This window comes from Muscardinus avellanarius (genome assembly GCF_963383645.1).
Source record: "Muscardinus avellanarius genome assembly, chromosome: 2".
In the NCBI taxonomy this organism is placed as follows: Eukaryota; Metazoa; Chordata; class Mammalia; order Rodentia; family Gliridae; genus Muscardinus; species Muscardinus avellanarius.
The window spans coordinates 82,367,494-82,394,663 of record NC_137787.1 but is presented as its reverse complement, the minus strand read 5'-3'; the positions used below and the strand labels follow the sequence as shown (position 1 = coordinate 82,394,663).

Genomic DNA, 27,170 nt, shown 5'->3' with positions numbered 1-27,170 from the left:
TCCATCCCCCGTACCACAAAAAAAAGAAAGAAAATGATAATAGCATTTTAATCTTGTATCTTTTCATTTTTATGCTTATTTTAAAGATCAAAATTGATTTCACACTATACCTACTATTTAGTAAGACAACGAGTAATCTTTGGTATTCTTTTCAGACTAAACCATGTAGACTTCTTTTATTAACAGAATAAATAGTTTGGGGGGAAATCAAGAAGATCGTATTTACTATGGCTATCAATTGTGTTTTCCTGATACAAATAAACTTGTCAGTGGAAGAAAATTAACATTTACTGAGATGTAGTAAACATTAGGTAAAATATTTATTGGAATCATCAACTTGGATCAATAATTCATTAAAAGGAATTGAGCTTTTAAGTCATATATTGTAGTCATTGAAATTTTTCCATGTTTTCCATTCAATATTAGATATATCTTCAAAACTTTAGCTTTAAATAAGCACAAAACCTTCAGGAAATATAAGATAGATAAAAAAAGCTATATTTTCAGAAAAGTACCTAAGGGCTTTTACATACATATTTTTCAGAAGGATGGTTCCACCATTTGCAGACTTTGCTGAGTTAAAAAAAAAAATACTTTAAATACTTGAGAGGCTGAGATTGCAGGTTTGAGACCAGCCTCAGTAACTTAGCAAGGAAAGCCCTTAGCAACTTAGTGATGCCCTGTTTTAAAATAAAAAATAAAATAGGACTGGAGGTATAGCCCAGAGGCAGAATGCCCCTGGGCTTAATTTCCTAATAAAAAGTATTCCAAACTGGGTATGGTGGCACAGACCTGTAATCCAGTATTTAGGAGGCTGAGACAAGAGGACCATAGGGAGCCTCAGAAACTCAGTGAGACTCTGAGCAACCTAGGAATACCGTTACAAAACAAAAAATAAAAAGGGCTGGCATATAGCTCAAGAGACAGAATCCCCCTGGCTCCAATCTCCAGTACTTGGGATTAACATATATATATATAATTTCCCCCAAGTACTGGAGATTTATATATTCAGATGAATATGTAAATTCATATGTATATGAATGTGACACATAGCAATGTCACATATAAAACCTTCTCAATTGATAAGCCATCATTGGTAAGCCAAATACAAATCTGTGTATTTGGTTTAATATACCTCTAAATTATTTCTTTGTTACAGAATATGTGTTTGCAGTGTTAGAGAGCAAGAGGCAAAGGAGATAAGTTTTAATTCTTCAGAGTATCTAAATAGAATGTATTCTTTATTTCTCACTGGGCTATAATTCATTATCCTTTTTATTTCTATGCTACATATTCAACATTTCTAATTTACTTCCTCTTCAGTTTCCCTCTTCATTCATTGGGATTTGACTGTGATTTCCAACCAAGCCAATGTGACAGTGTAGTTTTTATGTTTTTGGTACTGGGGATTGAACCCAGGGGCATTTTACCTCCAAGCTACACCTATTTTATTTTTATCTTTATTTTGAAACAGGGTCTCTCTAGGTTGATGAGAGTCTTCTCACTGAGGCTTTCCTCGAACATATTCTCTTGAGCTCCCAAGTACTGGAATTACAACTGTGCCACCATGCCTGTCTTTATTTTATTGTTTTATTTTGAAACAGGGTCTTTCTAAGTTACTGAAACTGGCATCAAACTTGCAACTCTACTCAGCCTCCCAAGTACTGAGATTAGAAGCACACACCACAACTAACCATGCTTATTTTACTTTTTAGGATGTACCCACTGGTCAGAGTTCTCAGTGAGATAATATAAATTTCCTGTTTTATTGTCATTATTTCACATTGTGATTGTCTGCTTTAATTGTAATTTTCAGGAGTTAACACATCTATGTACGTCACCTACCCATGTAAAAATACTGCTTGCAAAGAGGACTCAGAGCTTCAAGTAATCTTGATGTTCATTCTAGGATAGGCCAGAAGAAGGATTAGACAGACCCTTATGTAAGTCCTCCTAGTTGGGGAAGAAGTTAGATACAAGATGTGCCTTGAGGTTTCATTTTTCCTAACAAGCACAACTTTTAACTAATATTTTAGAATTAGTAGAAATGTCTTAGAAGCTCCTGTTAGAGATAATGAGAAAAAACCAAGTCCCTCCAAAGCCATCTGTAGGTATTAATGTAACAGGTGAGTAAACTGAGTCCCAGGAATTTAATCAGCTTGCACAAAGTCAAATTATTTGCATATAATGTAGTTGGCACTAGGCTCTGTTTATTATGTTCTTTGCCATCTCCTCTATTATGAAATGAATCCATAGGAGAGATTTCACTGTCATCAATTTTATTGACAAAGGCACTCTGAGCTTTTCTGGTGACAGTTTGGACCCTGCAATGTTGCTAAAACCAATTTAAAAATCTCAACATTTCACTGTCATTGTCTCTTTCATTTTTTTTTTCTCCCAACCCCCCTCCTTCCCACTAGAGACTGCACAGGGTCTAACTTACCTGTGCACATGCTCCACCTCATGGTGAAATGATGTACCTGCAGGTTTATAGTTACCACTTGGTAAAAATTAAAACCATCTATTTACTGAAACTTCCATCCCTAGTAGAAATTTCATTTTATAGCCTAAGCAGTAAAGTTAGTGGAAAAATGGTAATTTAAGAGATGGGTTCAGCAAAAAGGCACAATTGTGGAGAACTCAATAGTTTTATACTTCACAAAATACTTCATAATAGGTGGGGCATGGTGGTTCAGACCTATTATCTCAGTACTTAAGAGGCTAAGATAAGAGGATCAAATATTCAAAGCCAGCCTCAACAACTTAGTGACACCCTGTTTCAAAATAAAAAAATAAAAGAGTTGCTCCTGGCTTCAATCCCTAGCACTATATATATCTATATCTATATCTATCTATCTATCTATCTATATATATATATATATATATATATATACAAATGTATATGCCATTCTTTTGAAAAGTATGTCTGTCAAAACCCATTATGTACTTTTCTGAGAATGTCACATATGTATATGTGTATGTATGTGTGTATATATTTCACAGTAGTGATATGAAAATTATGAGATCATTAACAAAATTTTCTACTTTGTAGTTTTATTTATTTATTTTGAGGTACTAGATATGGAACCCATGGCATTCAACCTCCAAGCTACACCCCTAATCCTTTTTTTATTCTTTATTTTGAAATAGGATCTCACTAAATTGCAGAGGGCCTCACTAAGTAGCTGAGGCTGGCCACCAACCTGTGATCCTCCTGTCTCAGCCTCCCAAGTACTGGGATTACAAGCATGCACCACCATGCCCAGCGTAAGGGTTAACATTCTTTTTTTTTTTTTTTTTTTGGTGGTGGTACTGGGGTTCCTGGAAGCCCTTCTATCTCCGGGCTACACTCCCAAACCTATTTTTACATTTTTTTTATTTGGAAACAGGGTCTCCTAAGCCAGCGCGCGCGGCTGGCTTCGAACCTGCTTGATCCTCCTGTCTCTGCCTCCCAAGCGCGGGGATTACAAGCGTGCGCCACCACGCCCGGCGTGGGTTAACATTCTTAAAGTAGTTAAAGGTATTGGGGTGCAGTCAATAGTGATGATTATAAAAGTATTATGCTGACAGAGAAAAATGTTTATTGTTTAGATCAGAGGTCAAATTTTTACTCCTATTAACTTTCAGGATAGACATAACTTTGTGGGGATATAAAACTAAATTAACCTAGGGATTCCTAATAAGACATTCTTTCATTTTACTCATTTTATACACAATTAATTTGCATCACATAACACAGAGTAAACTGGCAGACACCACTGGCATCTCATGATTTCCTTAGTAAATTAGTGGTAATCATTGGGAAGGGAGTTACTGTGCCTGAGAGCTTTTTATGTCAATAAGATAAAACTATTATTTTACACTGGAGATACTTATAGAGACTTATTTCCAAGGAGAAGATAATCAGTGTTTGTATTTAAAGTTATATAGATAGGCTAACTCTATTATGGGAATCAAATGCTGCTAGAAATTTCAGATTTCAAGCTTAGGTTGACCAAAGGTTATAGTTATATAAAAATAAGATTTCTGGTGAATTCATATTTGAATCCAAAGCTTATTGAATCACTTTCCAAGAAACTGATTTTAAATAATTTTCTCCTGTTAAGAAATGCTGTAGAAATAGCAAGTTGTACAATCATAACATTGTAGGTTTTCAAGAGTGTCTCAGCTGGGAATGGTGGTACATGCTTGTAATCCCAGCATTTGGAAGACTGAGACAGGAGGATCACAGTTTGAGGACTGCCTCATCTACTATTTATTGAGGCTGTTTGCAACTCAGTAAGACCCTGTTTCAAAATAAAGAATAAAAAATAGGACTGGGGAGTGGAGCTCAGAGGTAGAATGCTCCTGGGTTCCATCCTCAGTACTGAAAAGAAAAAAAAAAAGTGTCTCACTTCTTCATATATCCTCAGTTGATTTCCATGCTAAGATACTTCTCATCTTGAACCTTACAACTGAAAATGAATTTTTGAGCATAGTATGAGTTATTTGAAAAGAATTATCTTAACCTCATGTCATTATGTTTACAATATGAATATTTGCTGAAAGAAAAGACATAATTTTAAATGTCCTTAAATAGCTTTTAAGTAATTCAAACTTTCAGAATCATCTTTCAAATTAGGCATTTTGAATTATCAGAAGCCAAGGAAAAATACTACATTTTTATTACAGTTTGACTCACGTTAGTCACAGCATTTGTACTTAAAAGTCTCTTGAATAATCATATTTATGCATTTTTTGGAATGAAGACATGGTACTCATCCATATTCATATTAGATTGGAAGACATAGTTGGATATTCATTTTTAGGAATCAACATAAATTTACTATTTTATATTTTTAGAGAAGTTTGAAATTTCACATCTACTTTTAAGATATGTTATTGATTATATATAAGGCATATTCACTATGGTTTATTGTTAAACACAGAAACTTTATAGTTATCAGTGTAAATTATGAGGATGCTGAGATAAAGCATATTATCTTTTTCACAAAAACCTGCTTAAAAGGCATAGAATTAGATAACCAGTCTTAGAATATTTCAATGGTAATATATATGTTGCAATAATATATATCCATATATACCAAGGGATATATGCTGCCTTCCTGATGCTATTGGTCTGTTTTTCTGATTATTTGAAGGTATCCACCTTTCTATTTCTTGTTCTTCTACCCACAAATGATATTTGATAAATACATACACTAAATTTCAGAAAAGACATACTTTATTTATACTCAGCTTTGTTTAAAAAAAGTACTGCCTTCATATTATCTAAAAACTGCAAAATAAGTGAGACATGAGAAAGAAAAGGAAACAAGTGGATTTCCGTTTGAACTGCTTTTTGGTAAACTGGGTAACTATTTTATGGATTATTCTGTACTTAACTAGATGCTGAGATATTTGAATTTCCATGACATTTGTGAGTGTGTGTTTGTTTTTTTAACTGTTGTTGTAGTGGGTAGCGAAGAATAGACTAGTCCATGTGAATTTCCTGAAAATTTTAGGATTGCCATTACTGTTTTATAAGATTATTTTTCAGTACAATTTTAGTTTTTTAACATAAAATATGCTATATGTTTTCTCTAACTTCTTGCTTTTCACACTGGAGGCTAAAAATAGAAAACACATTAATAAAAGCATCATAGAAAATTATTGTGGGTTCTTATCTTTGGGCAATAATATATGCCTTGGGGTTCAAGAAAATTGGGTAATTTAGTATTTAAATTAGAAGTTTCTTTTCCAGGCACACTAGATTTAACATTGAACACAGTTAATTGACTCTTCTACTCTTTCATACAGATTTTGGATAGCTGCCTCCTTGTTAAATCAGATGCTTTATTGCCATGAACTAATGAAACAGATGTCAGATGGCTAATTGCAGTAGGAGAGAAAGGCTACTGACAAGAGATCATGAACTTGGCCTTGATATCTTGAGTATCATGAAGTCTCATTTATTGTTACTGTTTGCAACTCTGTTACTATTAATGAATATATCGTATGGATGATACTGACCTATGGCTTCCGGAAGTGAAGGGTTAAAATACGCTCATATATTTTAAAAGAATTTAATAACTGTATTAAGCAGAGACATGCATAGTTTAACAAAATACCCTAAATAATTGTACTAACTATCCTTGATTTTCTTGTTTTCTTAATTTGATGTATCTAATGAGTGCTTTGCACCTATTCACCATTGTGCTTGCTAATGCTGTTTAGAGTGTGTTATTTGTGGGCTTTTGAGAAGATAACGGTGTCCACAAACAGAGTGGTGCTGCTAAGAAATACCTGAGACAGCATTTACCAGTTTTGCACTTGGAGCCATTTCTGTGTGTTCAGCGATCTTCGTAAATTATTTGAGCAGCCTATTATATTAGAAAGGGTTCTGAAGTCAGAAGAGGTGGCTTCTAAATCTCATTTATCCCATAAACTAGCAGAAGGACTTTTGAACAAATTAGAAACTTAGTATCTAGTAAGAGATATTAAAATATGTACATATTTAAAGACAGTTGCTCATCTTTAGGGATCCCAAGCACTCTGTCCCTGAGTCATTATGTTACTTAACATTGCACTGGCAATGCATAAGATTGTGACTCAATTTAAATTTCTTGTAGTTAGAATTTTAGATAAGGATTTTAAGGTATATATGAAGGAGAATAATTATTGCAGAATTGAGATCTAACAGAATAGAGATCATGCTTATGATGTACAAGAGGAAGGTAGAACCAAAGAGGTTGGCAGGATAGCAGGAATTAAAATATGTTCATGCAAATAAAGTATTAAAAAATTAGGAAATCTTTAAACTTGAATTTTGAATACCATAATAACATAGCTTACAGTTATAGAGATTGATAAGTCAACTTGCTTCAATAAAATGGTGGAAATGGGCATGGTGGCACATGCCTGTAATTCTAATACTTGGGAGGCTGAGATAGAAGGATTGCAGGTTTGTGCCATCTTCAGCAACCTAATGCAGCCCTCCACAACTTAAACTGTTTCAAAATAAAAAATACACTAACACGAGGGGTATAACTCAGAGAGGAAATGCCTTAGATTCAATCCCCAGGACCACACACTTGTACAAAAAGGCAGGCTCTTCATTAACTGATATTTATTTGGCCTGGCATGGTGACGCACGCTTGTGATCCCAGCATTTAGGAGGCTGAGAAAGGAGAATTGTGCAGGTTCAAAGCCAGCCTCGGCTACTTGGTGAGGCCCTTTGCAACTCAGTGAGACCCTGTTTCAAGGTAAAGAACTGATATTTATTTGTAATTCAAATGATCAGACTATGGGGCCAATGGAATAAATGCTTAATAGATTCACTCACTTTCTGCTTATGATTAATGCATTTCAGTTAAACATTAACTATATCCTTTTACATCTTCAGAGTAAATTTTTATCCAAATAATCTTGACCTCAGATTTATTATAACACCTTGAAGTTGAGGGCTTAGCAGTCGAGCATTTGCCTAGCATGTGTGAGGCCCTGAGATCATTTCCCAGCACTGCACAAAACAAAAACTCATGAAGACAGTATATATTCTCTCTCTGAGTCCCAGCCCTATTTTTTATTCTGTATTTTGAGACAGGGTCTCACTAAGTTGTAGAGGGCCTCACTAAGTAGCAGCGGCTGGTCATGAACTTGGGTCTTCCTGTCTCAGCCTCCCAAGTACTGGGATTACAAGCACATACCACCATGCCTGGCTAAGTTGCTTTTATTAAATTAATCCTGTGATATTTTATTTCTTAATTCCTTCTTCTACAAGCTCCTTTATGTTTCAGTACTGCTGTCTGCTATACTTTAATCCTTAATACAGTCTTTAGTATCTGATATCTTGAAGGGCAATACTAATTCTTTTTTCTTTCTGATGTACAATAAAATGTCCAATACAGAATATCCATTTTGTAAATACTGAGAAATAAGAAAAGTGTTGAGAAAGTTATAAAATAAAGAACTTCCGAGTAAAAAATAAGGGATGAATGTAATTAATATGTGCTAGTTTTTCTTTTCTGAGAAGTAAAATTAGAAAAACATTCTCTTTGCAGTTCTCTCAGTTTTCTTAAATAACACTGGTAACATTGGAAGACATATAACTTCATCTTCAGAATTTCTAAGACGTAATTTCTGACAAAGTATACAAAAGAAGTAATATAAATTTTTGTTTCTAATAGAAACATAAATGGAAATGTTTTGTGAGTACAGTTGTCACTAAAGATCCACAGGAAATTTGTTCCCAAACTGCACATTCACAGCCAAAATCTGGGGATAGTCAAGTCCATAAAATGACGTAGTATTTGAATAAAACCTACATGCATCCTGCTATATAGTTTAATGCAGCTGTAGATTGTTTATAATGTCTAATACATTGTGAATAGTATTAAAGAGTTGTTATATTATTTAGAGAATAAGGACAAGAAAATTGTCTACATGTTCAGTACACGCACAATTTTCTTTTTTAGATATTTTTCAGTTGAAGGTTAGTTTTGATTTGTGCATATGGAACGTGTAGACATGGAAGAGATATTGTAATTAGAATGGTGTTTTGCTTACCATTCTTTTTTGTGTGTGTGGTACTAGGAGTGAAACCCAGGGGCTTTTCTACCTCCGGGCTATACTCCCAGACCTATTTTATACTTTATTTGGAAACAAGGTCTCGATAAATTGCTGAGAGCCTCACTAAGTAGCTGAGGCTGGCTTTGAACCTGTGCAATCCTCTTGTCTCATCCTCCCAAGCGCTGGGATTACAAGCCTGCACCATCACGCCGGTCTCAGCATTCTATTAGATTTCAGGTTTGGGGTAGGTACTTTGGATTCCAAGTAAAGAATTAACAGGTAGTTACTCCGATCGAAGCACACACAGCTTAAAATTCCTTAGGATTGAAAATTCCTTCCTTAGGAATAGAATGAGAAATAAAAAGCTGTTCACATGTTTGAAGGAGAAATAGATTAGTATCAACTAGCTTATCCTGTCTCCTGCTAAGCCAATCAGACACAGAGAAACACATAGCAAGTTTGTTCTTAATATGAGCTCCTAATGCAATTTCTTATTCTAGCAAGCATAACAACAAAGCAAAATCAGTTGGCAATAAAGTTACTGTTTTCAAATTGCAAGAATTCTGTCATAAAAACATCTTTGATATATGAGAAAAAGGAAATAACAGGAGTAAATATGGCATAGGAGTAAAGATTTTCTAAAAGAATAGAGGCCATTATTTACCACTGTTGTAATTTAGTTCAGATCAATCAAGACTAATGTAAAAATAATAACCCAAAATATAAAAGAGACCTGCTTGAGTCTATTGTTCTTTCTCTTAAATTTGAAAAAGATAATTTATTTGGAACTTTTGACAGTTGATTATTCAGTGCATTAATTTGTGATTCAAAGAAAGGATATAGTTGGCAGAATGGGGTGGTGCAAGCCTGTAATCCCAGTATTTGGGATGCTGAGATAGGAGGTTTACAGGTTCAAGGCAGGCTCAACAACTTACTGAGACCCTATTTAAAAATAAGAAAGGGCTTAGGTATATAGCTCAATGGTAGAATACCCGGGTTCAATCCCTTATACCAAGAAAGAAAAAATAATAGTATAGGCACTTACATTGCCAGAGTTGTTGAGCCTACATGAATCGTAATTTTTTAATTATTTTTGAAAAATTAAAGATGTAATTCTTTCATGATAATTCACTTTATATTACTATTAAATGTTAATAGAAATATGTTGCTAGAAATCAGTTTCCACAGTACATATTCTTGATATAAATAATGAAGTTTAGATGGGTTCTGTACTGAATTATAAAAAGAAGTGATAACGAACAAGTAGGAAGAGGGTAATATCAAGCAAAAATATCGGCTTATCCAAACCTATAATTTTCTCATTTCTTTTGTGTACCTCCTGGGTTTATTTGCATATTATTATTTGTTTGAGTTTAGGAGTGGTGTTAAGTTTGTTTTGCTCAGAAGAAAGGGAGAAGTGAATTATGCTGTCAAAAGAATTTTTAAAAATCTTCTGTAGCAAAGCTTTCTTTCTATACTATATAGCTAACATTTATTGATCATTGCCATATGTTAGATATCTTATCCTCACAGCAACTCTATAAAGGTAAATTCTATTTTTATTTCTATAAAGAGGAAGAAATTGAAGGTCAGAAACATTAATTTTTCTATCTACCTTATAAGTAGCAAAACTAGCACTCAAGGCCATATCTAACTGTAGAGCTTGAGGTCTTTACCATAACAGTGACTACATATGTACTTGATTGTATATATCTACATTATGGAAAGAAATTTTTTGGAAACTATTTGTATAACTTATCATCTAAAATACAGAACTAGTTCTCTTATAATGTGCCTTTTTTGTAACTATATTTTCAGTTGTGTTTTATTCTTATTGAATAATGTTTTCCGTTCCCATTTTGATTTCAGAAATGTATTACAATGAAAAGAACTTTAAGTCTAATAAGATGCACATTTAGAATCCTAACTTTAATTTAGGAAATATTTCATATTTGTCCTTGAATTGTTTCAATTTCTGCTTATTATTTAACATGGTGTTATAGTTAGATATGTAAAGTGCTCTCTAAAGAGCTCACTTATTAATGTTTGGAGATGATGTAATTAGGCATGAGGGTTGTAATCCCAGAAGTGGATAAATCCATTGTAATGGATTTCCCTGAGTGGTACCCAGTAGGCCGAAGGGTGTAGCTAGAGGAGGTGGCCCCTGAAGGTGCATCTTGGAGATTATATTTGGTTCCTCATCCCCTGCTCTCTCTTGCTTCCACCTCTGTGATGTGTGCACATCCCACGTGCTCTTCCTTTCTCTACTTTGTACCACCATGCCCTGAGATTCAGTCTTTGGCCTCACATAGATTGAACTTGTAGCCATAAGAAAATAAATCCTCTATTCTCTAAATTATATGGTCACATCTTTAGATTATAGTGGCAAGAATGCTGACCAGAACATATGACCAAATGAATTAGCAGGTTAAATTATTCTTGATTGATACTTTGAAATTAAAATTCATATGAAGTTATATTTCATGCATCATTATTCCAGTTTAAATATAGATATTGTTGATCAGTAACCTATTTTAATAGAAGAAAAATTGCATAAATATAATCTCTGAAGTATTTTTATTTATTTTATCTTTGCTCTCTGGAGAATAGTCATAGAAAATTAGAATAATATTGTTTATTCTGTTCACTTATATTTTATATCCAGTTAACACAAAAGCATCTTGCACAAAATATATTTTAGGAAAGCTAATCTGTACAGTTTAGGTATATGAAGAGAATTTCAGCAACTTGGAAAGAATTTCATTGTGAACTGGTTCTCTGTCACATTCATATTTTATATAAATTGCAATAGTTGTACCAGTATCAAAAAATAGTCTTGTCATTTTCAAAAGTTCTTTAAACCTATTTCAGTAGCCTTGTAAATTTTGAAATGAAATGGAAGGTCTTAAACATTTTTATTACATTGCTTTGAGACCATGAAATTTGTTTTCTTTCTTTGTTTACCTCATTCAGTAGTGTAATCCAAATTAGGAATCCATATGGCAGGACAAAATCAAGTCAGCTTGGCAGGGCCAGGTATAATCTTACCTACTCACACTTGGGGATTTGACAATTTTAGTAATGATCAGTGCTGTTATGACTTATTCTGGGTGGCAGATTTTTATTCTTTTACCTGCAGGTTTCCCATGTTAGACCTTATTATCTCGCACTTAAGAAGTTATAGTCATTTTGCTTTATTAGTCTAAACTACCTAATAGGAGAAGGTTCTTTTCTTAACTGGGCTTATCATTCTTCTGCAATTATATCCCTTTTTTTTCCTTACTTTTCCTTTCATGAAATTCTAGAAGAGCCAGTGACCAAAAATTATATATACTTTACACAGCCATCTCAAACTGTATCCCTGTATGATACTGCCATTTGCCTAGCAGTATGTACCAGATTTATAGTATGAAAATGAAAGTCATGATTTGTAATAATAAGAACTGTCTTATAATAGAGTAAACCCTGTGTGAAGTTATGATTAAAGCAGTACTCATTAGATGATTTGGACCAATAGGGCTTTTATTTTTAATTTGTACAAGACTAATTAACACATAAATTCAACATATATACACAAAAGTTTAAAAATAATTTGTGATACATTATAAGCACTTTCTGATCGTTGTTAAGAATGAGCTTATCAAATTGTAGGCATTTAGAAATATGAGATTAGTGTTACACTCCTTTATAGTAAGTAGGAATTGTGAAATAAAACCTGAAGATTGAAAGGAAACCACTTGAGGTCACCTGCTCTTTTTATTCCAAGAGATATGACAGCTCTTTAAAAAAAAAAGCTGAATCTTAAAAAACAATGATTTGTACAAACAAGGAGAAAGGAACCTGTAAAGAAATAATTTTGTTCCCTCTGACTTGAAAACATGTTATTGGTTAAATAGTATCACCTTTGTCCCATCTGCACTGCTGTTTAAGAGTGGATTTTGTTTCACCTTCTGACACCAATTGGACACTACCTTATTTTCTTTAAGTATTGTTAAATGCATTTAATAAAAGGAATATCAATAAATGTATTACAAGATGACATAAAAAATGTCTGTACATAATTCTGTAGTTAGTTGGTGTCAACTGATTTTTAGGAACCCATTGAAAAGCACTTTGCAAGTAACTTACTGGATTAAAAGCTGAAATGTCTCTAAATCTTAGTCTGAACAATTCATGTTAACATAAACTAAAAAACGTGATTTCTACATATTACCCCAAAATGATAGGAACTATACTCAAAATAATAAGCATTTTAAGTTAGATATAAGTGAGAACAGAAAAACAGAAATATAGCACCAATTAATACCAGAACATGTTTATAATAGAACATAATTAGCACCTTTAAGATTTTATGACCACACACCTTGACTAGAATTCATTTTAAAGAAATATAGGAGATCAGAGTCAGCATTTTGCTTCAATAAGCTGAAAAACTATTTCTTAGGCTAAGGATAGTTTTTGACAGAACTTAAGATCTGACATCCACTCCTAATGCTATAGATGTCCAAAATTCTTTTTTAACTTGTGTGTTAATGTGTAAACATGTGGGAAATATAGTCCCCGGTCTTAATTTTTAATAAAAACTGTTCTTTTCTTATGCCAAATTGCATTGTGTCTTTTTTGATTTGTGTTTTTTCTTTGTCCCTAGGAAACTGACTGGACATTCTTTCCACATGGGCTATAGCATGGCGATTTTGAATGGCATTGTAGCTGCTCTTACTGTGGCGTGGTGCCTCATGTAAATCCAGACTGGAATAATATCATTGCCTGCTCAGAAGACTAAGAAGCCATCGGTGTGATTCAGATAAAAGTCAAAATTTTTACTATTGTGGAGGGCCTTTTAAAGCATCATAGGCATTGGGAATATCTGAGTATTATATTTCAAGTACTTTCTTAAAAGTATAAGTCTTTACCTCATCTTTTTACTTTCGTGTGTGTAGTTTTTACAAGTTTTAAAAAACATTTTAGTGGAAATCAAACTTGAAACTTGAATACAAAACAATGCCTACCTTTCCATGTATATACATTTTTGCCAAGAAATGCTGATATTACTGCTTAGTTGAGATAGAAATATTTATACATTACATTAGGAAAACAATGTCTATTACTCTACATTTTATAGAAGCTACTTTTAAATAAAAACACTTAGTTTTTCATATTCATATAATCAATAGAAGGTACATTTATATTTTTATGGGGGATAGTTCTTTAGTGGGGTTTTTTTTGCATATTTTGCTATTGCATGTTGAATTTCTGTGTTTTTTAAATTATTACATCTAAGCAACTGTAAATGTTATTTTTTAACTGGTGCAAATCTAATAGCTACCTTTTCTATTAAGTATTTTATTTAAAAAAAAAAAAAAAGCTGGCCATAGTGGCAAATGCCTATAATTCCAGTACTTGGGAGGCTAAGACAGGAGGATCACAGGTTCAAGGCCAGCTTCAGCAACATAATGAGACCCTGTTTCAAGATATAAAAAGGGCTAGGTATTTAGCTCAGAGGTAGAATGCTTCTGGGTTCAATCCCCAGTACCAACAAACAAACAAACAAACAAAAAAACACATTGATATAAGTTTAAAATTTAATAAATTTATTTTTTATGAAATAAAAGACTAAAAAAGTAAATTATTTAAGTCATTTAAATATTAAGAAATTTGAGGCTGCTTAGTGTTTCTGTTTTTCACAATTTTAAATATTTATACTGCTGTGTATATGGTTACAGAACTTATTTTGTTTTTAATAAATGAAAACCTAAAATTTTCATATGTAGAAATGCTTGAAATAGTTTACTTTGAAATAGAGTATTTTGAGTTTTACATGAGTGTAATAAAAAATTATATAAAATACTATATTAGTTTGTATAGTTTTATATTTTTTTATTTAAATGTTATCCTTAATTGTGGTGTCCGTTTTTTATTTTGTTTTCATAGTAATTAAGCCTTAATTGTTCCTCTCTCATTAAGTATGTTTTTTAAAGTCATCTCAATTTTATAAAGATGAATGATTTACAAAGCTGTTTTCCCTGGCCATAGGAAAACTTAACATTAGGAAACTGTTGTGTAGTCAAACTACTTATTTAAGCTAAGTGGGAAATGAATATGTGTAGTGTATCCTCCTGCACAATGTTGTTACTAAGTAAACAAGGGTTCTAAAAGTCTTACCTTTTTTTTTATTATTATTCAACACATGAGCAAGAAAGATTGGAAATACATAAAATAAATATACAGCTGATGGAGAACAATACAAAAAACAGGGAACTGGTGGGCAGGAACCTAGAAACTTTCAGAGGGTCAAGGAGGAAAAAAGAAAGGTGTAACAGAACAAAATAGGTTTGCACCTTGGGGAGTTCAAAGCCGAAAGGCACACTGAGGTTCTAAGATAGCCTTACTTGCAGCAAGTAAGGCTATCTCCCAGAACAAAGGAGGCAATTGACTTCTATTGGAGAAATTCCTGCATGCTCACACTGGAGAGGCTTACCACATGCAAAGGTGGTCACATTCTTGAGCATTTCCACAATGAGAAGATACTTCATACATTGCATGTTCAATACTGGTAGACAGGAATATTTTTTTAGTGTAAGCTTAGCATTATAAGAAGCCCAGAAGAGGGGCTGAGTGGCCACCTCTTGTTTTTTATCTGCAGGGTCTTATCTGAAACATCATTGAAGGGATGTTAGCAGTCAATAGCTCCTTCCTTCTCAAGCACAAATGTTAACCTTGTAAGTTCCTGCCTAGCAGCTAATAAAGGGACTTTATGATAGTGGAAATAACCTGGCCCAGATTATATAAATTAATCTTTTTCTGCCACTTGTTTTTGTCCTTGCAAGATAGGCACAGGGTTCAAAGTTCTTGCAGAGTGCATGGTTGACCAAGAATAAGCCATAGACCTACTCCTTTTAGCCTCTGTAAATAAAGGCAGCATCAAATTCTTTTAGAAAGAATGACAAGAATTAAGCAACCGAAAAAGACAAGTACTCACATTTCACCCTTGGCTGGTCAGTTTTCATATATAACTTTCCTTTTATACTTAAAGTACTCATGTATAGAGGTTTTTTTGTTGTTGTTTTTTCTTCTTCAGTTCATAAAAGTGGGATTGTGTAGTTTCCTGTGGAAGAGATACCTCTGACCTGTTAATCTTATAAACAAAATCTCAAGGGGAAAAAGTTTTCCCCACGCATTGGGTCCTAATGTACCAGTATTGAGAAGAAGCTTCAAAATGTATTAATGTATCATTGGTTAGGTTTATTTCTAAGTATTTTATCTTTGGGGGGGATATTGTAAATGGAAGGTTTTCTGGGTTTTTTTTTTTTTTTTCCAGTGAATTTATGGTTGACATACAGGAAAGCATCTGATTTTTTAAGATTGATTTTATCTCCAGACACTTTGCTGAATTTGTTGATTAGGTCTACAGCCTTTTGGTTGAGTTTGTTGGGTCTTCTGAGTATCATGTCATCTGCAAATAGGGATAGTTTTAGTTCTTTTCCTATTTGTACTCCTTTGATTTTCTTCTCTTGTTTTATTGGTCTAGAGTATCAAGTACTATATTAAAAAGAAGTGGTGATAATAAACATACTTTTTTTGTTCCTGTGTTTCAGGTGAACTCATGCAGTTTTTCTCCACTTACTCTGTTGTTCTCTATGGGTCTGTTGTATATTGCTTTATGATATTGGGTATGTTCCTTCTATTCTGATTTCTTGCAGTGCTTTTGGCATGAATGGATGTTGGATTTTGTTAAATGCTTTTTCATCATCTATTGAAATTATGATGTGATTTTTATCTTTGGTTCTGATTATATGATGAATTACATGGATTGTTTTTTGTATGTTGAACCAGCCTTGAATCACTAGGATAAACCCTTTTTGTTCATGGTGTAAGATTTTCTTGATGTGGTTTTGAATACATGTTTCTAGTATTTTGTTTAGCAGTTTTAGATCTAAGTTCTTCAATGATATAGGCTTGTAGGTTTCTTTTCGTAAGCTGTCTTTATTTGGTTTTGGTATTAATGAGATGTTGGCTTTATAGATTGCATTTGGGAAAGTCCCATTTCTTTTTATTTTATGGAATAGATTGAGGAGTATTAGGATTAACTCTTCTATGAAGGTTTTGCAAAATTCACCTTTGAAACCATCTAGTCCTGGGGATTTCTTTGCTGGTTGGCTCTTTATTGCTGCTTCAATCTCTTTGATTGCTATTGGTTGGTTTAAATTACATCTTGATTCAATTTAAAAAGATTGTATGTGTCTAGAAATTTGTTAATTTCTTCTGGGTTTTCCATTTTGTTTAAGTATAGTTTTTCAAACTAGTTTCTGATAATCCTCTGGATTTCCATGCTGTTGGTGGTAAAAATCACCTTTTTCATGTCTTATTTTGAAATTTGGATTGATTCTTTTGGTTAGGTTGGCTAGTGGAATTTTCTGCCTTCTACTGGCTTTGGGGTTTGACTTTGTTTTTTAAGGACTTTTGAGTTGTGTCATTAGTTTACTTATTTGATGATTTTTCTGTTCTTATGTGAGTACTCAGTGCTATGAATTTTCCTCTTAGTACTGCTTTCAAGGTGTTTCAGAAATATTGATGTGCTGTGTGTCTGTTCTCTCCCTTATTTATGATCCATTCTTCATTCAGTTTAGTGTTCAGTTTCCCAGTGTTTATGTAGTTTCTCTGGGTTTTCTTATAGTTGAATTCTAGTTTCATTCAAGACACAGGGAATTATGCCACATTTTAAAAAATTTGTTCATGCTTGCTTTATGGCCCAGGATGCTATTTTGGAGAATGTTCTGTGGGCAGCTGAAAGCAAAAATGTGAATTCAACTGTATATAGGTAGAATATTCTGTATGTGCCTTATGGGTCCATTTGGTTTATGGTGTTCTTTAGGTCTGAGGCATCTTTACTGACCTTTTGTCTAGAAGATCAGTCTAGTGGTATGAGAAGACTGTTGAAGTCTCCCAATATTATTGTATTGGGATCTATATGTGGCTTAATTTCACAAAGAGTTTTATAAAAGTGGTTGTCCATATGTTTGGGGCATAAATTTTTACTATCATTATATCCTCTTGCAGGATTGCTCCTTTTACCAGTAAAAAACGACTGCTTTGTCTCTTCTGATAAGTTTAGGCTTGAAGTCTAATTTAATATCATAGTTGTTACTCCTGCTTGTTTTTGAGTTCCATTAGCATTGATTACCTTAGTCCAACTCTTCACCTTTAGTTTGTGAGCATCTTTTCTTGAAAGGTGTGTTTTTTGCAGGTAGCATATAAATGGATTAAAGTTTTAAAACCAATTCGCCACCTTATGTCTTTCTTTTTCTTTTCTTTTCTTTTGTTTTTTTTTTTTTTTTTTTTTTTTGGTTGTTGTTGTTGTTGTACTGGGGGTGGAACCCAGGGGCATTGTATCTCTGAGCTATACCTCCAGCCGTATTTTTTAGTCTTTTTGTTTTTGAAACTGGGTTTTACTGAGTTGTGAAGGGCCTCCCTAAGTAGCTGAGGCTGTCCGTGAACTGCTATCCTCCTGTCTCAGGCTCCCAAATGTTGAGATTACAAGCATGCACCACCACACCTGGCAACCTTATATCTTTTTATTGGGGAATTAAGGCCATTTATATTCAGCATGATCACAGATGATTTATAATTTCTAACATTTTGAGTTTTAACTTCTGTTTGAGGTAGTGTTTATTCTTTGCATAGTTGTTCATCTGATGGAAATCATTGTTTTTCTGGGTCTGACTTTATTTACTAATTCTTCATAATTAATTTAGTTGAGTATTTATTTTAGTGCTGAATTGAAAGACAAATTCTTATAATGTCTGTTTGTTGTAGAAGGTTTTATTTCCCCATGGAATTTGAGAAATAATTTTGCCATGTAGAATAGTCTTGGCTGAAAGTTATTTTCTTTCAGAATTTGGATTAGGCCATTCCAAATTCTCTTGGCTTTGACTGGTTTGGGAATTCTGGAGTGATTCTTATTGGTTTGCCACTGAATGTCACTTGGCCTCTGTATATGTCAATTTGATTATTATGTGCTGTGGTGAACCTTTTTTCTGGTCTTGTCTACCTGAGGTTTTGTTTCTTGTAGCTCTGAGTAACCTCTTTTTGTATGTTTGGAAATTTTTCTGATTATTTCTCCTCTGAAAAAATTATTGACTACTTTGGTTTCAGCTTCTATTCCCTCTCCTATGCTATTTTTTTTTTCTGAAGATTTAAAGAAGTTTATTAAAAAGATAGAAATACAGAAAATAGAAATACAGAAAATAGTTACAGCCCCATGCCAAAATGGCATGAGGGGGGAGGGTGGCCCAGGCCAACTCACCACTCCACCCTCTCCTATGCTATTATTCTAAGGTTAGCTCTTTTTCTTCTTCTTCTTTTTTTTTTTTTTCTTTCTTTTTGTGGTACTGGGGTTCTTGAAAACCCTTCTACCTCCGGGCTACACTCCCAGACCTATTTTATACTTTTTTATTTGGAAACAGGGTCTCTTTGCCAGCATGGCTGGCTTCAAACCTGCACGATCCTCCTGTCTCCGCCTCCCAATACCGGGTATTACACAGGTGCGCCACCATGCCCAGCAGGTTAGCTCTTTTAAAATTGGCCTATATCTCTTCTATATCTAATTCATGCTGTCAAAGTGTTTTTTCTAAATCTTATACTATGTGTTCACTTTTGGAATTGTCATTTTCTAAGAATGAGATTCTCTTTTCCATGATTCTTTTTTCTACTGTGTATAGGTGGTATTGATGCCTTCAATTATTTCATCCTTTACTTACTTCCTTCAGAGCTTCTTTTTGATTCCTCTTCAGGATGTCAGATTCTTTGTTTATTTGTCCCTTTTTCTTTCAGGCTCTCTAAATTTTCAGCAATCTTGTATCATTTCGACTATTACTGTTCTGATTTGTTCTTCTAGTGATCTTTGCAATGCTATGTTAGAAGTTTCTTTTATTGTGGGGTTGTGGGAGCTTATTGCTTTCTTGCTATTCTCATGATTTTAAGTTTCTTAAGTTTATATCTTTGCTGCTTATGATAGCTTTCTCTCACTCTCTAGATGTCAGCTGGTATATACAAGGGCAAATTGTGTTGTATTCAGTGACTAATGTTGAGTGAGGAGAAAGGAGCTGGAGTAATGGATGCAAGAATAAGATTGAGTAGAATAAGAGTTTGAGTCAAGTTAGGTAGTATATAGTAGACATTAGAGATAGTAAATATATAGGAAAATCCTAGTAACCACTGTATTTAAGTATGATTCACTACAAGACAAGGAAAAGAAAAGACAAAGAAAGTATATATGAAAGAGGGAAGAAGCTTGCAAAAGGGGTGGAGTCCTCCTGGGTTTGCATGGATACTTTTAGCCATTCAATATTCACTTTCTATATTAGGTTCTTTAGCATGTTCCAAGCACTCTCATTTGCTTTGTAACCTATAGCACTGATGTCAGTTTTGTAGCCCCACTTTTTGGTCCTCTTCAGTAATTAGACCTTGGTGTGATGTCTCTTTGCCTATACAGGCACCAAGTGCTGCTAGTAACTCTTTCTTTCTTTCTTTTTTCTTTTTTTTTTTTAATTTTGAAACAGGGTCTCAACTATGTTGCAGAGGGCTTCACTAAGTAGCTGAGGCTGTTTGCAAACCACGATCCTCCTGTCTTAGCCTCCAAAATGCTTGGATTACAAGCATGTGCCACCACACCTGGTACCACTAATGTCTCTTCTGCTGCAAGCCTGTGTCTCTTGAGTTCTCCACAGGGCCTATCCCTTAGTCTCTCTTTGTCTATGCAAGTGGTGGTTATCACTGAAGCTGGATCCAGGCAATGTAAATGTGGGTCGCCATGCTTTTCACAGACCCTGAGCCTTTGTCTCTTCCCACGTACATAGGTAGTGGGTGCCACTGGGACTAGACCCAGTGTATATGTAAGGGTCCGAGTTCTCCACATATAGAGCTGGGTTAGTCTGACTTCGCCCTGGTCACCACGATTTGGGAGTGGTCTGTGGTGATCTCCAGAGGCCTGCTAGCACTCTCTGCCATTTAGACTCTAGGCCTCTTTGCCCTATTGGTCCTAGGGGCTGTCTGCTAACTCATGCCTCTTTTGTGTCTGACAGCAGACTCCACCCACACCTTCACCATGGTGAACTGCAATGTTACAGACCCCACAATTCTATTGTTTGCTGTGGGTGTCCCTACAGCTGTGCTGGGCAGTCTCCCTCGGGAATGGCTAGTTTACTTATGGTGGTGTTGAGCACCGCTCTGGATCTCTGGAGGATGAGGTGGGCTCAGCCACTACTGCTACAGGTTCTAGTCAGGGTCTGGGTAGTAGGATCACTGTGGAGTTGGAGAGATGTGCCAACTATTTACAATTCTGATGAGCTTTAACCACTTACTTTGCATAGAGCCGTTAGCTGTCTTGCTGGGTGTCTCTGGAGGCCATAGTGCTTGCGGTCCTGGTGCAGTGAGGCAAGATGGCACCGCCATAGCCCCCCTGGTCACAGCCATTCCACAGGGAAGGCTCATGGGGCATTTTGTTGTCCTCTTCTGTCTTCTAGCTTTGTTTCCACTGCCTTTCAATTTTTTATTGCTTTGTTCAATTTTTTGCTGTTTTCCCCTTCTTTTGAAGACTACTTTTACAGTAATGGAGATTGAGTGTCAGCAGTAGTGAGATGTGCCATTTCCCTCAGTTGCCATCTTCCCAGAAGTGCCAATTTACTTTTATGAGTTTTTATTTGTGGCTTCCTTAAAAATCCATTTCTAACAGTCACTGGATGTAACAGTCATTAGCCAAAGGTCACCCCCCTTGGTTCTTAAACTCAATATACATAAGCATGGAACAAGTAGCATCAAATATCAGTTACTAGATAAAAATATACAGTGCATGCAGGAAGACTTCAATTTTAAATCTTTCAGCTGATTTTCAAACTAAGTGTATTATTTCAGTGTTGACACCCAATTAATCCTTCATGAATATGCATAGTCCTATTTTATACATATTTCTTCAACACAGTAAGGAAATAATATAAAATTCTATTTGGATATTTTCCCCTTACTGTCCTTTACTACCACCTCCCCCATTTTGTCTGGCTATTAATATATTACACAGAACCAGGTAAAACCAGGCTTAGGGTGACTTCTAACATTAGTCCATCATCCATACTGAACTCAACCTGAATGAAGAGCGGCAGTGTGACAGTCACCTATGGACTTGATTGTCTTCCTGTGCAGGAGGAGTGGTACATTCTCAATTGAACAATACTGGGTTGTACTATGTTCAGTGGAATAGTTCTTTTGGCAGTGTTATGGAAAGTAATGAATTTGCATTTTGGACAGGCAGAGGAATGGACTCTGGTGAGTAATTTTTGTTTTGACTGTTCAACTCTCAAACCCATTTCTATCTTGGGAGAATTCTTTGTTATGTGAATGTTCATGTGGTGGTGCATGCTTGTAATCTCAGTACTTGGGAGGCTGAAACAGGAGGATCACAAGTTCACAACAAGCCTCAGCAATTTAGTGTGGCCATCTGCAACTTAGTGAGACTGTGTTTCAAAAATAAAAAGAATAAAGCCAGCGTGGTAGTGCACGCATTTGGGAGGCTGAGACTGGAGGATCGCGGTTCACGCACAACCTCAGCTACTTAGGCCGTCCGCTACTCAGTGAGACCCTGTTTCAAAATAAAAAAGGGGGGAGGAGAAAATGGTGACGGAGAGATGTAGCATATCTCACTAGCTGAAGCAAATTAAGCTCAGCTACTGAAAAGGCAGCGTCTTTTTTTGGGGGGTTCCTGGAAGCCCTTTTACCTCCGGGCTACACTCCCAGACCTATTTTATATTTTTATTTGGAAACACGGTCTCTTAAGCCAGCCCATCTGGTCTTGAACCTGCATGATCCTCCTGTCTCTGCCTCCCAAGCATGGGGATTACAAGCATGCCCCACCGTGCCCCGCAAAAGGCAGCGTCTTAATAAAATTAAATTCAGCTTACGATCCAAAACAGACTTGGGGACTATGGCGGAAGAAATTCAGTAACTCTGACCTGTGAAATTCACCACAACACACACCCCAAAAAAGCACAAGTGAGCTGCAGACACAGCAGCCGCTGGCGCCATATCAAGCTGCCGGCCCAAAAAGGATTTTTGGGTGCTGCAGTCCATGGCAGTCTGAGAATTGTCCAAGAGTCAGAAAGTGACCATAGAGCTCTAACATCTTAAGCTACAAGCTCACCTGAGCACCTGAGCGGCACTGTTTGCTCACCAGAGGAGGCACCCACAGAGGTGTAGGGAGACCTGCAGGGACCCGTAACCGGACCTGCCATGCTTCTGGAGAATCAGCATGATATGAAAGAGCTGCCAGCCTTTCAGAACCCCAGACTAGGCTGCCAGGTAAAAGCATGAGCTCAGATGAGCCACAGGTGCCAGCGGGGACACAGTGAGTGCCACTAGACACAGCGATAACTGTGCACTGAGGGGGCAAATTCAACTCCATTGACACAGGACGCTTAAGGCATGATACCTGCACAGGGCCAGAGGAGGTCGCTCCAAGCAAATACGAGACATTGGTATATACACCATATATTAATAAAGTAGTAGGACTGTCTCTCTCTTTTTTTTTCTTTTTCCTTTTTTTTCCGATTTGTTTTGTTTTTTGGTTTTGGGGTTTTTTTTGGCTTTTGGTTTTTGGGGGATTTTTTTTTAATTTGGGTTCCTTGTTTCTTTGGATCTTTCATATCACATGGTTGTTAGTTTGTTTTGTTTTATGTTTATCCTGTTTATTCTCTTAACCCTTTTTGTTCTCTCTTGGCGGGCTATTTTTGTTTTGTTGACATTGTTTATATTTGATGTATGATAGTCTTTCTACCTTATTTTGTTACATTATCCGTTTGTGTTTGCTCCTTCCCCCTACTCCCTCTACAAAAGTCTACAATTTAGACTATCTACTATCTTCCCTAAAATTTTTTTCTTTATCCCCTAACTGTATCTCTTTGTTTAATACACAAAGTTTCTCATATCTCCATACTTAAATAGTCTAATAAGTACAAGAGTCCTACTATCTAACCTCCCATTTTCAACCCAATACAACCTTATTACACTTAAATTCTTCCATAACCTAATTATATCCTCTACCTTACCTGACTCCTGCACCCAGCACCCTAGCTACTCCACCATCACCCAGCCCTCACCACTCGAAAAAGAACTGTTTACCTGTTGACTCTTCTAAATCCCTACTACTAAGACTGGACTAAACTTAATACCCACAAACAATGGGAAGACATCAGAAAAACAGGTCTGAGAACTTTGAAAATATGAGAACCAGGAATAGTGGAAAAATGACGTCTTGAATACTGACCTACAAGAAATGCAAGAAGGAGAGTTCTGAATCTTGATCTACAATATGATGAAAGGATTTAAAACAAGTCTAGAGGAGATGAAAGATGAATTAGAAATACTAAGAATCATGAGCCGGGCGTGGTGGCGCACGCTTGTAATCCCCGCGCTTGGGAGGCGGAGACAAGAGGATCGCGCAGGTTCGAAGCCAGCCGTGCTGGCGTAAGAGACCCTATTTCAAAAATATAAAATAGGTCTGGGAGTGTAGCCCAGAGGTAGAAGGGCTTCCAGGAACCCCAGTACCACCAAAAAAAAAAAAGAAAGAAAGAAATACTAAGAATCAGAAAGAGGTCTGGAATGAAACAAAAGAGTCAATAAATGAAGACAGAAATAGAAATTCAGGAAGATTGGATGAAATGAAAAGTAGAATATCTCTGTTAGAAGACAGCTCATCCAAAAACAAAAAGTCAACAGGATACAGAAGTCATTACAGCAACAAAACTGAAATATCCAAAAAATATGGGACAATATGAAGCATCCTAACTTACAGATAATAGGCATTGAAGAAGGGATAGAGGTACAGACCAAGGGCATCCGTAACCTCTTCAGAGAAATAATTTCAGAGAATTTTCCAAACATGGAAAGAGATTTGGATCTTCATGTCCAGGAGACATACAGAACACCATTAAGACAAGATCAAAGAAGGACCTCCCCATGCCCCATAATAGTCAAAATGACCAACATAGAGGCCAAGGAAGGAATCTTAAAAGCAGTGAGAACAAAAGGACAGGTGACATATAAAGACAAAACAATAAGAATCACCCCAGACTATACAACCCAGGTCGTGAATGCTAGGAGAGACTGGTATGATGGGATTCAGACCCTGGAAGAAAATAACTTCCAACCAAAACTACAACATCCAGCAAAACTACTATTCAAAACTGATGGAGAAACAAAAGTGTTTCAAGATAAACAGAATCTCAAAAATTCATATATTCAAAGCCAACACTAGAGAAAATACTTAAAGAAGTAAACCATAAAGAATAAAAAAGAAGCAGACTTCAGAACTAGAGAAGAAAGGAAGTTGATAAGTGGACCATTTAAGTAAAGAAGAAAGAACAAGCCACCAAACAGAAGACAACACAAAATGACAGAAAATAAAAATCATATTTGAATAATTACTCAACGTCAAAGGACTTAACTCACCAATCAAAAGACATAGACTTGCAATGTAGATTAAAAAACAATCCAATTATATGCTGTCTGCAAGAAACTCACAGCCAAAGGTATTCACAGACTGATAGTGAAAGGATTGAAAAAGACACACCATGTTATTGGAGACCAAAAAAGGGCAGGAGTAGCAACCCTGATATCCAACAAAACAGACTTTAAACTAAAACACATCAGAAGAGACAAAACAGGGCACTTCCTTTTATTAAAAGGAACAATACACCAAGAAGATATAATGATAGTAAATATTTATGCCCCAAACGCGGGTGCAACCACATTTATAAAACAAACCCTTCTGGACATCAGATCCTAAATAGACCCAAATACAATAATTCTGGGAGACTTTAACACGCCTATCACACCATGGGATCGATCTTCAAGGCAAAAGATGAGTAAAGACTCTTTAGAACTAAAGAACACTATAACGAAATGGACCTAATAGACATTTACAGAATATATCAGCCAGGAACTACAGAATACACATTCCTCTCAGCAGCCCATGGAACCTTCTCCAAAATAGATCACATTCTGGGACACAAAGCACCAGCAAATTAAAAAATTGTAATATAATTCCTTGCATGTTTTCAGACCATAATGGAATAAAAGTAGAAATCAACAACAGAAAACTCAAAAGAAACTATTCAAATACATGGAGATTGAATGATACACTATTGAATGATGAATGGGTAAGAGTGGAAATTAGGGAAGAAGTAAAGAAATTTATGGAAACAAATGAAACGTTAAACTAAAACTTTAAAACACATCAGAAGCCGGGCGTGGTGGCGCACGCTTGTAATCCCCGCGCTTGGGAGGCGGAGACAGGAGGATCGCGCAGGTTCGAAGCCAGCCACGCTGGCGTAAGAGACCCTATTTCAAAAATATAAAATAGGTCTGGGAGTATAGCCCGGAGGTAGAAGGGCTTCCAGGAACCCCAGTACCACCAAAAAAAAATAAATAAAATAAAATAAAACACATCAGAAGAGACAAAACAGGGCACTTTCTTTTATTAAAAGGAACAATACACCAAGAAGATATAATGATAGTAAATGTTTATGTCCCAAATGTGGGTGCAACCACATTTATAAAACAAACCCTTCTGGACATCAGATCTAAATAGACCCAAATACAATAAATCTGGGAGACTTTAACACGCCTATCACACCACTGGATCGATCTTCAAGGCAAAAGATGAGTAAAGAAACTACACAACTTACCAAAATCTATGGGACACTATGAAGGCAGTTTTAAGAGGAAATTTTATTGCATCAAATATCCCCATAAGAAGGACAGAGAATTACCAAGTAAAGAACCTAATGACACAACTCAAGGACCTAGAAAGACTGCAACAGTCTAATCCTAAAGCCAATAGAAGGCAGGGAATTATTAAAATTTGAGCAGAAATAAATGAAATAGAGAACAAAAAAATATTCAAACAATCTATAAAACAAAAAGCTGGTTCTTTGAAAAGATTAATAGAATTGATAAACCCCTGGCCAACCTAACCAAAAGAAAAAGAGAATCAACTCAAATTATTAAAACTAGAAATGAAAAAGGAGACATCACCACAGATAGTGGAGAAATTCAAAGGATTATCAGAAACTACTTTAAAAATTTATACTCCAATAGACTAGAAAACATGGAAGAAAGTGATAGATTTCTAAGCACAGTAAACCTAACTAAACTGAGCCAAGAGGACATAGGAAGCCTAAACCAACCAGTAGCAAACAAAGAAATAGAAATGGCGATAAAAATTCTTCCATCAAAGAAAAGCTTAGGCCCAGATGGGTTTCCAGCTGAATTCTACAAAACCTTCAGTGAAGAACTAATACCAATACTTCATAACTTGTTCCAGGAAATTGGAAGAGATGGAACTCTCCCAAATTCCTTCTACAAGGCCAGTATCACATTAATCCCCAAATGAAATGGAGACACCTCAAGAAAGGAAAACTACAGACCAATATCTTTAATGAATATAGATGCAAAAATTCTAAACAAAATACTAGCCATACACATTGAAAACATATCAAGAGAATAATACACCACAACCAAGTTTGTTTCATCCCAGAAAAACAAGGCTGGTTTAACATATGCAAATCAATACA

General features: G+C 35.4%; 1 protein-coding gene across 2 annotated transcripts in view; it reads left to right on the top strand.

Moving 5' to 3' along the window:
* The window catches only part of ARL6IP6 (ARF like GTPase 6 interacting protein 6), a gene marked incomplete at both ends in the record, with an annotated part of 46,395 nt that extends 33,103 nt beyond the window's left edge, over positions 1-13,292 (top strand). For both annotated transcript variants that reach the window (XM_080690164.1, XM_080690163.1), the window contains one exon: positions 13,199-13,292. In XM_080690164.1, the coding sequence (XP_080546290.1) occupies positions 13,199-13,292 (94 nt within the window). The remainder of the gene's footprint in view (positions 1-13,198) is intronic.
* Between the last annotated feature and the right edge of the window lie 13,878 nt (positions 13,293-27,170).